This window comes from Phyllobates terribilis, unplaced genomic scaffold (genome assembly GCF_046119375.1).
Source record: "Phyllobates terribilis strain yellow unplaced genomic scaffold, ASM4611937v1 Scaffold_8__6_contigs__length_399053987, whole genome shotgun sequence".
Classification (NCBI taxonomy): domain Eukaryota; kingdom Metazoa; phylum Chordata; class Amphibia; order Anura; family Dendrobatidae; genus Phyllobates; species Phyllobates terribilis.
The window spans coordinates 246,622,639-246,636,251 of record NW_027362768.1 but is presented as its reverse complement, the minus strand read 5'-3'; the positions used below and the strand labels follow the sequence as shown (position 1 = coordinate 246,636,251).

Genomic DNA, 13,613 nt, shown 5'->3' with positions numbered 1-13,613 from the left:
CCCATTCACTCCCAGGACAGGGGGGCATTCAGGGGGTTCATTCTGGGAGTCCTTCCCTTCGCAAAGTCTAAACTTGTGAGTGTACCCTGAGGTACTCTCACAAAGTTTATACAGCTTGATTCCGTACCTGGACCTTTTACTGGGCAGGTACTGCCGGAATCTAAGCCGCCCCTTCAAATGGATTAAGAACTCATCCACACAGATGTCCCTTTGGGGCACATACACTTCAGCAAACTCATTGAAGTGCTCGATGACCGGCCGAACTTTGAAAAGACTATCAAAGTTCGGGTAATCGCGTGCAGGACACCTTGCATTATCGTTGTAATGCAAGAACTTGTGGATGGCCTCAAAACGTTTCCGGGTCATGACCATTTGGAACACTGGAGTGTTCTACAAAATGTCAACACTCCAGTATTGCTGAACTTCTGGCTTCTTCAGTATCCCCATATGAAGGATCTGGCCCCAAAACTTCATTTCTACTGCGTCTACAGGAGACCAGTTAGAAAATGGAGGGGTTTTGTTCCAAAAATTGATGAGCGTACAAATTAGTTTGGCCCACCGTGAGGTTTACAAAATCCTCAGAGAAAAAGACTTGGAAAAACTACAAGTGCGGATCAGTGATCTGTGGTCACTGACCAGCGCTCAGCCGCTGCAGAAAGCACGAAAAAAAAAAAAAAACAACACAGATTAAAGTCGAGCGATCAAGTACTGATCAAGTAATGATTAGCACTTGGTGGCAGAAAGGCGGATGGGAAGGAGGAGAGGTGGATTGGGGTGTATGAGGACGGATCAAAAAATTCACACAGTTGTCTTCTGTAGCAGGAGCGGCGATTGTGGTATCACAGGCTTCTGTGGCACTGCAAGGCCCAGCACGGCGCAGAATCGGACGCCGCAAATTTGTGCCCATTAACTATATTTGGACTGCATCAAATCCGCAGGTATAACATTTATACCTGCGGATTTGATGCGCTTCAATTAAAGCCAATAGGCGCAAAGTCGCAGTGGAAACACGGTGCGGGTGGTACCCGGTCAGCAGAGGAGTACTACTCCCCTCATCTGACCGCCAATAACAGCGAGAGTGGCGTTGCTGATGGGAGCAGTAGTTCTCTTCAGCAGAGCCGGGAACCACCAAGAGTAAAAAAAACAAAAACAACCTTATACCTCACCTGTTCGGCGCCCCCCAGTGTTGCCCTCTCCCCGGCAGTCAGCGGTACACTGCAGGGAGCGCGCTCGCTCCCAGCAGTGTACTGTGCTACCAGGACCTGTGGACCTGACCTCACTGTGGGCTGATCAGCTAATTAACCTTAGTGACCTACTGCAGCAGCATGTATTCTGACAGGAGTGATTTTACACACCTTTCAGTGTACATTGCTAGCTTCTACAGTAGTGACATCAGTGATTGCTGATGTCACTGCTGTAGAAGTGACCCGGATCGCCGAGACACAATCCGCGGTAATGATGGACTGCATCGTGATGGCGGACAAGTGAGGGATATGGTCGTTTTTACTATATATATATATATATATATATATATATATATATATATATATATATATATATATATATATATATATATATATATATATATATATATATATATATATATATATATATATATATATATATATATATATATTTTTTAAGAGGATCGATGGCTTCACGGACAGTGTACAATAATTTTTTTTTTATTTAAAACAGTGTGTTCATTTCATTAACACTTTATTCTGGCCGTGTATTTATTGAAAAAGCGCCGACAACTTTACTACGCGGTTAGTGATGGGAGAGTCTTACAGACGCCCTCCATTACTAACCTGAGCTTCACGTCAGCCGCCAATACAAGGCTGACGTGAACCCCAACCCCACTGCTACAGGGCAGTGGGAAGAGCAGAAGCCAAGCGCCAGATTTGGCGCATCTTACGGATGCACCATTTCTGGGACTGCTGAGGGGTGATATTAATAGCCGCAGAGGGGGCTAGTATTTATGGCCTCTTCCCTGGCTATTAATATCAGCCCACAGCTGTGTTTAGCCTTTTCTGGTTAGATTTTATAGGGGGACCCCCATGTCAATTTTTTTTTCTGGGGCCCCCCTGTAATCTAGCCCATAAAGGCTAAACAAACCGCTGTGGGCTCATATTAATAGCCAGGGAATATTGTTGGCAAATGGCCCCTTCCCCGGCTACTAATATCAGCCCCCTGCGGTCGGCTTTCCATCTGCTGGTTATAAGAATGACTCGGGAGCCCACACCATTTTTATTTAATTTTAGGTTCTGTGCCCAGGAACAGGACGTAGCAGCACTTGGGAAGCATATTTTTTGCTGCGTCCAATACAATGCATTCTATTGAATGCAGGTAAATCAACATGTGTTCACTGAACCATGCGGATTTATTGCATTCAATGCTTTCTAGTGGTCAAATTTTTGTTGAGACTAGCGGCTCCACAAGAGAATTTGACATGCTTCGGTCCTGAAAGACACGAAGCATGTCAGTGTCCACGGGCGATTCGCAGCCTCTGATGCACGCATAGTGGACATGGGATTTATAGAGATCCCATCCACTATGCTGTAACATCTGGACGCTGCGGGTTTGACGCGGTATAAAAACGTAGCATCAAACCTGACCGTGGCCACGTACCCAAACTCACCGCAGCATGTCAATTTCTATAGCAGACACGCTAGTCTCTGCGGTAGATTTTGACCAACTGAAGTGTCATATGCGGTGGATTCACATGTACCGACAAAAGTGTAGCATTAGAACAGTGTTTTGGACGCAGTAAAAATACGCTGCGTAAAAGCGCTGCTTCTTGCTGTTCCTGGGGACGTAGTGGCTAATGAAAACAGTTGTGAGCTGTTAATGGCCAGGGACCACATTTGCCTAATGGCACCTTCCTAGGCTAAAAATAGGAGCTCACAGCTCCCACATAAATTACGTGAATAGAAATGCTAATGAAGATTGGGTGAATGGGACTGGCTGACAGCTAGCTCTTTTGTTTGGTGATGACAAGGTATCAATTAGACCCTTTCATGACCATAGCTATTTAAAGTAACGCGTTAAACACAGCCCGAGCAAACACTATTATACAACAGACACATTCTTTAATCATTTAAAATTAACCAATATAATCACCCCAGTTCGGATGGTAATCCGAGGTTTAAAGCAATGTCCCACCAAATAACTTTATTTAGCTCCAAAAACGCGTCAAAATCGCATGGTTTCTCCGCAGTTTTTTCCTGCCAAGGAGACGCAGAAACGCTCAGGAAAATTCTGCTTCAAATCCTGATTGTGCGCACATAGTTTTATACTGTGTAACTTATTGGAATTCTGTTATTAGTAAAACAACCTCCGTTTGGCCATTCTCACATTCCTGTGAAATGTCTGTGTGCCGTCAGATTTTTTTTATTGGACAGTACACTTACTCAGTTTCACGGATCCAGTCACCTATCCATGAAAATCACATTCAAGAATGAGATCTGCAAAACTCAGCACATGACCTTTTCTGCTCTGATTTTGAGGGTCAGAATAAAACACTAAATGGGTCTGTGTGCTGTCCAAGAAAAAAAAATTTTTGCAGCACACTGACAAAGGAATGTAGCCTTGTGTATAGTACAGTCCCCTAGTATATAACCCAATTTGATTATTTATATATATATATATATATATATATATATATATATATATATATATATATATATATATATATATATATATATATATATATATATATATATATATATATATATATATATATATATATATATATATATATATATATATATATATATATATATATATATATAGCACCGTCCCTTAGTATAGAGTACGTTCTTGTTATACATTCCGCCGTCCTTAGTTTCCCCTTTATTATACAGGGTAGTCCAAAAGTAGGTGGACAGAGAGTGTAATAAGGTTATGAAGGGGGAGATTTATTAAACAAAATCCAGTAATTTTAGATAACATTATGTGGAGTAATGAAGCTTCTTTCAAGTTATCCGGCCATATTAACAGACATAATTGTATTTACTGGTATAATGAGAACATACAGTTAACATTAGAGCAACAACTTAATGAGCCTGGTGTCAATGTTTGGGGTGGTATTTCAAGTTTTGGTGTTTAGGGACCAATATTCTTTGATGGAACAGTCACAGGAGATAAGTATCTCGAAATTCTAATGAATCAAGTTGTTCCCCAGTTACAGCAACAGCTTAATTCAAATGACCTTTATTTCCAACAAGATGGGGCCCCTCCACATTATTCAAGAGTAGTCCGCGAGTATCTTCAAACATTTCGTAATAAATGGATTGGCTGAAGAGGCCCACTTGATTGGCTGGCACGTTCACCAGACTTGACCCCAATGGATTTTTTCTTTTGGGGAGTACTCAAGGACAAAAGTTTATAGTCGAAAACCAAAAAGTGTCAGTGATTTGAAAAATTACATAAGCGATGCATTACAAGAAATTAATACCCAAAGAGACTTGTGCAGAAAAAGTTTTTCGAAGCGTAAGAGGCAGACTTCAAAGCTGTGCAAATTATAATGGAAAACAGTTTGAGCACCTGCGTTGATAAAATTTAAGGGCTTTCGTATTATGGTGCAGAATAAAATTTAATTGTTAATGTTATGCTTGTGTTAGTAAATATAATTTTATATATCAATCAAAATAAAATGTTAGTATTTTCTGGCCACCTACTTTTGGACCACCCTGTATATAACGCAACATCCCCTCTATGTATGGTGTCATCCTTTATTATGTAGCATCCTGTTATGTGGCGCGCCGTCTATTACTACATATTATCTCTTGTCATCTACAGCACAGTTTCTTACCTTGAGGTTTCTTATTTTTGTTATTCACAGCACCCTTTATTACATAGTGTCCTCTTGTTAGATGTAAAATGTCTGCTGATGGAGCAGCATCTGACCAGAACACCAGTCCATCAGCTCCTCCATCAGAAAAGAAGCTTTCCCATGCTCCAACAGTCATTTAAGTTTATATCTAACGAGAGGACAGTATGTAATAAAGGCAGGGCGCTATAAATAAGAATCCAATATGCAAGGAATGGTGCTGAACATGACAAGCGTGATCTTGGTCGCCATAAAAGGAGGGGGACTCAAACATTTCTTGTACAGGTGCCCCAAGCTGTCAGTGTCCACAATTATGTGAACATCGCCTTAAAATGGAATCAGTCACATGATTCATGCAGCCAGAAGAAAACTTCCTCATTACAAAACATACACGTTTTACACTGAAACGTTGCATAGGATTTGTCAAAAGTTATCCACACTCCGGTTATATTAGAACTTCTGTCGTCCACGTTGTCTTAGCGCTTTCTGTACATAGACAGTCACTGCAACCAAGTGTTCTGCAGGTTTGAACATGCTACCTCATTAGTGCTAATCAGGTGGTGCAGCCATTGTTTCTCACACTGGATTCACAGATTTGCTTTTTTGTGGTCTGAGGGCATGTCTAGTGCAGATATTTATCGAAGACAGAATGCCTGATTCAAAGCTTTTACGCAGCAAGAGCCTTCTAGCCACAGTCAAGTGGGGTACCACAAGTCACAACCTCCTTATTTCAGCATGTATCAACTACCCATCCGATTGTTCAAACTCTTCTAGCATTTATTTGCCCATTTAGGAACCAATAACAGCCAAGATGAAAAAGATTATGGCTACAAGATGGTGTGAAACTGCAACTAAACTACATTTGACGAGGCAGCAGCTGTTTTCCCAGCCTTGCTTCTCCCTGCTATAAGTTTCTCAAGGTAGATTAACCCTGTAATTATGCCTCACTATGGTATACCAAGTCTACAGTTCAGATAACTAGGAACAAAAGTGCTGTAACAATTCAAATAACTTTCATTGAGGGGGGAGCAAACATTTACCTTGCATCATGCTGCGATAGGCAGTATCGGTGATGGCATATATATGTGGAGGCATTTCATGTCTTTTCTTTCCTTTATACATATCAACAATCTCTTCAGAGTAAATTGGAAAGTTCTTGTATGGGTTTATTACCACACAAAACAAGCCAGAGTAAGTCTGCAAATTGAAAAAAAAAAACAAAAAAAAAAAAACAAAAAAAAAAAACACAATGAATTCACAAGTACACAAATGGCGATCCAAGATTGTAAGGCAGATGTAGGAGAAAATGAGGAATTCTACGTCATGCAGGGTTTTTTTTTTTGGGTCTCCATGACAGCTTAGCTGTTCCAACCCCTCCCGATGGGACAGGATAAAAACCCACCCATTCTCCCCACCTCCAGTGTTTTATAACAGAAGCACCAAGAGACAGAAAATTTACACACTTCCAAAATTTAAGAGACTGTCAGCAGGTTTTTGCCATTTTTCTCAGAGCAGCATAATGGGGATGATCCTGGTTGACCCCGATAAGGCTGTTTAAACCTGGTTTCCATCAAAACTACAACAAACAGCAGGAGATTAAACACTTCAGGACTACAGCTCAGAGGAACCAGCAGTCTGGCTAATCTGTGTAACCCACCACTGAGTAGCAGCTTGCCACAATGTACACTGCTGACAGTCAGGGGTGTGGGTGGGGTTACACAGCAGAAGACTTCTCTCCGCTACATCTAGATTAGACAAAACCAATCAGGATTTCTTGCCTTATGCTGCTCAGATTATATAGCAAAAACCTGCTGACAGATTCCCTTTGACAAAAAAAAAAAAAAAAAAACAACACCTAAATTCTAGAGTTCAAGATTCTCCTTTATGGCATTTATGATCCAATTACTGTAATTGCGTATTTTGAAAAAAATTGAACCAGACCGCAATATGTGCATTTTTTTTCTTTATTTTTTTTTAGGGAAAAAAAGTGATTTGCATTCCTACTTTAAATTTTTCTTCTATTTAACACTCATTGTAAATTTTTTGCACCTTTAAAAAGGAACCTGAACTTGCAGTTGTCCAATCGCTTATGCTACATAACGCAATACCATAGTATTGCAGCAAATAAAAGACAGTGTCTTCCATAAAAGCCCAGCCACAGGCTTGACTTCAACAGAGAAGCTTAATGGTAGGCACGATTGTCTTCAGCAGACCTACTAATCCCCCACCAGCTTTCATCCATTTGCCATAGCATCCAAACAGGAAGCCAAAATCACAACAGGTATGTGGAACAGCTCCTCTGGGCTTTGCAGTAAAATAAGGAGTTAAAGGGCAGAGCTCAGCTGCACTTGCAGCTGTTCGAGGCAGATGATGGCTGAACATCACAGCCATCTGCCAGGAAAGATGCAGGCTCAGCTCTCAAGCCTGCATCAAAGACAAGGACCCAACACTAAACGTAGCAGTACAATCAATGTCAGAAAGGGGTAAACGTACAAGCAGCTAGACTCAAGTGAAGACTTGTTAAAAGGTGATTTTAGTCTCCAGGTCCAAGCTTGTTTCACACCAAGAACTGGAATTCTTTCAAATCTTAAAGATCAATTGTTGAAGTAGAGCAATGCACAGCATCTTCAGGTGGGTCTGCTCTGAAATCTGCCCAAGGTCATATTGTTCAGTCTTATTTGCTTCTTTTAACCTCTTCAGGAGTTGTAAATCATAAAGCAGTTAAGTGGCTGGTCCATTCATCAGGCGGCTTCTGCTTGGAAGTGGCTTTTTATTGCGCACACAAAATGTAAATAAAGCTAGTGGTAAAGCTTCTGAAAAAACTGGCCCCTGAGGATTCATCTCCTTTGGAGTAAACCAGCTCCTTTTTGGGCATTTAAAGAAGAACATCAGAATTGGTACAGGTATCTGATGTTTGTCACACCTTTGGGTTTAAACTGGAGATTCTTCGGCCAGTCTAGTGTTTCAGCTCTGAGACCAGACATCCAGTAAAACAGGGAGATCTTGGACCAGGAAGAATCACAATACGGGTGTTCCTTTATTGCCCTTAGTTTTATTTACATTATTTCTAGATTTCTTTATTTTGCCACTAAAATCAGAGACCACATCCCTTTGAAAGAACAGCTGTCAAGAATGGTACGGACCTTTCTGCCTAAAACAAACTCTCCTCCAAGAACTCTCAAAATACTCTATCATCCACCAGCTATTGTTGAGACAGCACCACAGCTCTGGCCTTCATTCAAAGCCAGACAGAACGATTGTCCATTGCCTGGTCATCTGGAGAGCTTTCAGATCTGCAAAGCTTCTTGAAGTGAGTGGACTAACAAATGATACCTTAAGCCCATCTCAAATGTTGTTACTTTGTATGGACTCCCCAAAGCCATGTGCTGGCATCTGGTGATGGAAAATAATCACTTTCTGTGAGAAAGGTCCCTTGAACCATACGGAAAATATTAGCTTTGTAGGGGTCTGTATGAAACGGTCCAAATACAATTGCAGATATTCTAGATGGCAGTCCCAGTGTTCCTTATTGAAAAAGGAGTTTTAGAAGCTTTCTGATCAGTTGTTGCAATTTTGTTTTCAGGAAGAACGGGGTATTCTTTCACAAAGACCAGAAGTATGTTCAATAAGACTTCTCGTGTTTTTTGTACAGAACTGATTTGTTCCAAAATTTAAAATCCAGCTTAGGGTTAAAAAAAAAAAAAAAATCTGCATGTCGTTCATTTGGAAGCTTGAGTAGTCTACAATCAGAATGTCACAATGAGAGTGCACCCTTAATATGCTACCTCTGCTATGACCTTTGTGAAAATCTAGGGGTCTGATGAGATGCAGAAAGGAAGGCATATGATTTGAAATTGAACAATTCCCTGGTTAGGCTACATGCACAAGATTGTATTTTGGTCTAAATGATGTTCGTAAATAAAATACATAAAAAACACACACACACACACACACACACACACACACACACACACACACACACTTGAACCAATGTTATGTAAAGGGAATCTGTCACCACATTCGACCTAAAGCATACAGATTATATAATTCAGAAAAATCCTACCTGTATGTCTCATACGAGATGCCCTATTGATAAATCATCTTTTCTCACTATATAAATGACCTCTTCCAGGCTATGGGGAGGACGCTGCCTGGAAGAGAAGCTCTTGAGGCAGAGTTATTTTACACGAAGGGGGAGGGGAGTTACCAGTGCGATGTGTAACGGCCGCTCTCTGCTCTCCTGATCTCACTGCAGAGCTGTGTGCGATTATACCTGACTCATCTGCAGCTCAGCTTCCATCTCACAGGTAGACAATGCTGCAATATTGTTACAGTACAGCAGAGCTGCAAAAAAGTTTGCAAGACGACTAGGTTCATTTCTCCTGTTTTGTGTTACTTGTCTCACACTGGTAACTCCCCTTCAAGTAAAATAATCTCTGGAGGCAGTTATCTTCCAGACAGCATCCTGTGCCTGTAGCCTGGAAGAGATCATTTACATATGAGAAAAACATGGATGTCTCTGGAATAAGACATCAGATTGCAGACATCAAGGTATCATTTTATTCAGCTTCCCATGTCCTGCATGCCCATATAGACTGCTCAGGAAGGTTGATCCTACTGACAGATTCCCTTTAATCAGGCTGTTCAGGTTACAGTTTACTGACACAACATGACAAAAAAAGGGGATCTCACACAGATTAAACATTAACATTTTAGCATACAATTTTTACAGTTACAGAACCGCACTAACCTTTTATTGACATTGCAAATTTATTTTTTTTCCCTTTTTTTCTTCCAAGAGCGATAAATATTTTTCCATCCACAGATGTACGAGGGCTTGTTTTTTTGTGGGATGAGTTCTACTTTTACTTGACACCATTTATTTTACCACATTGTGAAATTTTGAAAGAAAAAATAATCCATTTTAACTTTTTGGAAATTGTGTGGTAAAATAATTATGACTGTATCAGGGCTGTGGAGTCAGTAAGCCAAACCTCTGACTCCCTCATACATGGCTCATGTTTAAGTGATAAATTAACTGTAGCACAGATTCATCTCAGCTAAAAGTCTAGACCCTCAGATCAGGAATAGGGCATTTCATAACTTTCCCAAATTCTTATGAAAAAATATTCCCCACAAACTGCATTGAATTATGGTACCCAATTTATTATATTTTAGGAGTTGGAGTCGGTCCATTTTACACTGACTCCACAGCCCTGCTGTCTTTGATGAATGCGATTAAAGCAGTACCAAACTTTAGTTTATTATTTTAGCGATGGAAAAAAGGAGAAACTGGAAAGCTGTTTTAGGGCTTATTTTGTGAGGTAAGCTGACTTTTTATTCATAGCATTTTAGGACAGATGTGTCATTTTGATCACTTGCTGAATTTTTGTTGCTGCTTTGCAGTGACCAAGAAGAAACAGTACATTCTGGGATTTATTTATTTTCTTCTTTATGGAGTTTACTGATCAGATTAATTTTTAATTTTTTGATAATTTTGACTTCTGGTCAAGGCAATACCACATTTAATATGTTTAATTTTAAAACGAGGCGAAAAGTGGGACAATTCAAAATTATTATTATTTTTTTAATTCTTTTTAGTTTTACTTTAATGAATGTGTTAGTCCCCTTAGGGGACTTGAACCTGCAATTGTCTTATGCCCTGTACTTGCATTAATGTATTGCTGCATATAGTAAAAATCACTTTCTCCTCTGGAGCAGAGCCACACGTTTTGTTTCAATGGAGCTCTGTGATGGCAAGCACAGTATTTAAAGCAGACTTCGGGCTGCCACAGAAACCCATTGGTGCCCCCCGAGAGATCAAGTCACGGGGCAGTCGATGGGCTTATAGAATGATGTTCTCATGCTGGCACGTTGGTAATGCAGTTGTAAGATTGACATAATTTCAACGGTTAAATGTACTGGGCTGAGCTCCTCTCCACCTACGACTGTTAGAGGCAGCTCCCGGCTGCCTCTATCTCAAGTATTATCTGCCAGGCATGGGATTGGTTTCACCCGTGAGCCTGCTTCAAACATCTGCTCCAGACTTGTGCCATATAATTACAGTGGCAGTCAGAAAGGGGTTCATTTAGAAAATAGTTTTTGGTCTTGTAAATTTAAATAAATGATGCCATAAGGATGATAATCGTTAGTTTTTTTCCTGGGTGAAAAGTGGATAATTTAAAAAAAAAAAAAAAAAAAAATGTTTGACTTTACAATAAGACAGTCTAGAATAAACAAACAGCCTTTAAACAAGTAGCAGCTGCCCAATATAGCAAGGCACCAACCACCAACTTTAAAGGTGGTTCTCTGCTTTACAATCCATAGAATTTCTCAGTTGGGTAGAATCCTCAAATGGATGACAAGTGTTTAAAGAAAACCTGTAACTTGCTAAATAAAAATGTGAACACATTTGTACAAATCTCTAAGCTACCCCATTTTACCACTTTTGTGCTGCTTCATACCACTGCAGATATTTACATTTCTTTTTTTGGCGTGAAGTATGTGAAATCTCTGCATGCAGTTTAACTGGGCGTTTCTTCAGAGTCTTCTCTGGGGGCGTCCACCTTCAGCCCTCCCTTCCAGACACTGCCAATGAGAGCTCAGCAGCCTCTGCTGGTGCAGTTATTGGCAGTGTCACATGGTTAGAACTGCCAAGGCTTGACTGGCAGTGTCCGGGAGGGAGGTTTGAAAGTTCATGTCCCCCAGAGAAAAGCCTTAGTTACTTACCGGTAACGGGATTTTTCGGAGCCCATGACAGCACCACGTGAGAGAGAGGATCCGCCCATCAAGGACAGGAAACCTACAGGTTAAAAAGGGCGGCCCTCTCTTCCTGCCTCAGTTTAGTTAACAGAGCATGAGAGTACCCCCAAGGTTAGTTATAACAAAACAATCACATTAAGTACATTACTTTTCATCAATTTCCCGCAAGGGTGCACAAAAAGAAATCAAATCTACAGGAGTGCACAACACCAGTGAAGGGAGGGAATATGAAGGTGTTGTCATGGGCTCCGAAAAATCCCGTTACCGGTAAGTAACTAAGGCTTTATTCGGTCGCCCATGACAGCACCACGTGAGAGAATTACAGAGACGAAGGAAATTAGGGAGGGACCACAGCTTGAAGCACCCTTCTCCTGAAAGTGAGATCTGCAGAGCCACCCAGATCCAATCTATAGTGTTTATAGAAAGTAGAGGGAGAAGACCAAGTGGCAGCCTTACAAATTTCCTCAATGGAAAGCCCTGTCTTCTCCGCCCAGGAGGTTGATACCGCTCTGGTAGAATGCACCCTCAATCCCTCCGGTATCTCTTTATCCCCTGAGGAGTATGCGAGGGAAATGGCCTCCTTGATCCATCTAGCGATTGTAGCCTTTGAGGCCTTACAACCCTTCCTAGCCCCCTGATAACAAATAAATAGGGACTTATCCTTTCTAAAGCCACGTGATACTTCCAAGTACCTTAGTACGCACCTCCTAACGTCTAAAGTGTGAAGTTTCTCTTTTTGGTTTTTGGGCGGAAAGCAAAAAGTTGGGAGAACTATTTCCTGGGTTCTATGGAATCGAGTGGCCACTTTAGGAAGAACGGATTATATTAAAACCTGATCCAGCCTATCGTCCAGAATTTGCGTAAATGGAGGGCATATTGAAAGGGCCTGTAGGTCACTGACTCTCCTGGCTGAAGTTAGGGCTACTAACAGGACCGTCTTTAGGAAAATAATTTTGGGGGAGACTAAATCTAGTGGCTCGAAAGGAGGACTGGTCAAGGCATCCAAGACAAAATTCAAATCCCTGGGAGACATCTTTACCTTGGTAATGGGTCTACACCTAAAGGAAGCTTTTAAAAAACGGGCTATCCAATAGTTATCTGCAATATTGGAAGAAAATAAAGCTCCCAACACCGACACCTGTACTTTCAAGGTACTGGTAGTGATGCCTAATTCTAAGCCTCGCTGCAGAAATTCCAGAATTTTCCCAATAGGGGGCCCCTCCTCCACCTTAACTTCTGCAAACGACAGAAACTTCCTCCAGGTCCTGGCATAAATACAGGTGGTAACAGGTTTTCTGCTAGCCAGGAGAGTATTCACTACATTTGCGGGGAATCCTTTGTTGGTCAATAACACCCTCTCAAATTCCACGCCGTCAAATGTAGACTAGGGGTTGGAGGATGGGAAAGTGGCCCTTGAGTGAGGAGGTCCGGAATCTCCGGAAGAACCCAGGGATCTGATATGGACATCTTCCGGAGACAAGGGAACCACGGTCTTTTGGGCCAAAAGGGACATATATGAGTATCACTCTGGCCCGGTCTGCCCTGATCTTTCTTAACACCGCTGGGAGCAGGATCATGGGAGGGAAGGCATATGCCAGAGGAAATCTCCAGGGAACCATGAAGGCGTCCACTGCCAGGGGTCCTTCTCTGGGGTCTAAGGAACAAAAATTTTCCACTTTCCGATTGGCTCTTGTTGCGAATAAGTCCACAGTCGGAAGGCCCCACAATTCTACGATTCTGGAGAATATTTGTGTATTTAGGGACCACTCTCCCTCTTTTACAGAAGTACGGCTGAGGAAATCCGCTGTGATGTTTTCCTTGCCTTTTAGATGAGTAGCCGAAAGAGAGAGACAGTGATCTTCGGCTTTCAGCAGAAGTGCGTTCGCTACCCTCATCAAGTTTCTTGAGCGGGTTCCCCCTTGGTGGTTTATGTAAGCTACCGTGACTTGATTGTCCGAGAGTACACGGACATGCTGGTCCTGTAAATATATAAGGAACTCGTTGAACGCATGCTGCA

General features: G+C 41.5%; 1 protein-coding gene across 2 annotated transcripts in view; it reads right to left on the bottom strand.

Moving 5' to 3' along the window:
• The window catches only part of MYH9 (myosin heavy chain 9), a 170,376-nt gene that overhangs the window by 120,208 nt on the left and 36,555 nt on the right, over positions 1-13,613 (bottom strand). For both annotated transcript variants that reach the window (XM_073644107.1, XM_073644108.1), the window contains exon 3: positions 5,875-6,031. In XM_073644107.1, coding sequence (XP_073500208.1) covers positions 5,875-6,031 — 157 coding nt within the window. The remainder of the gene's footprint in view (positions 1-5,874; positions 6,032-13,613) is intronic.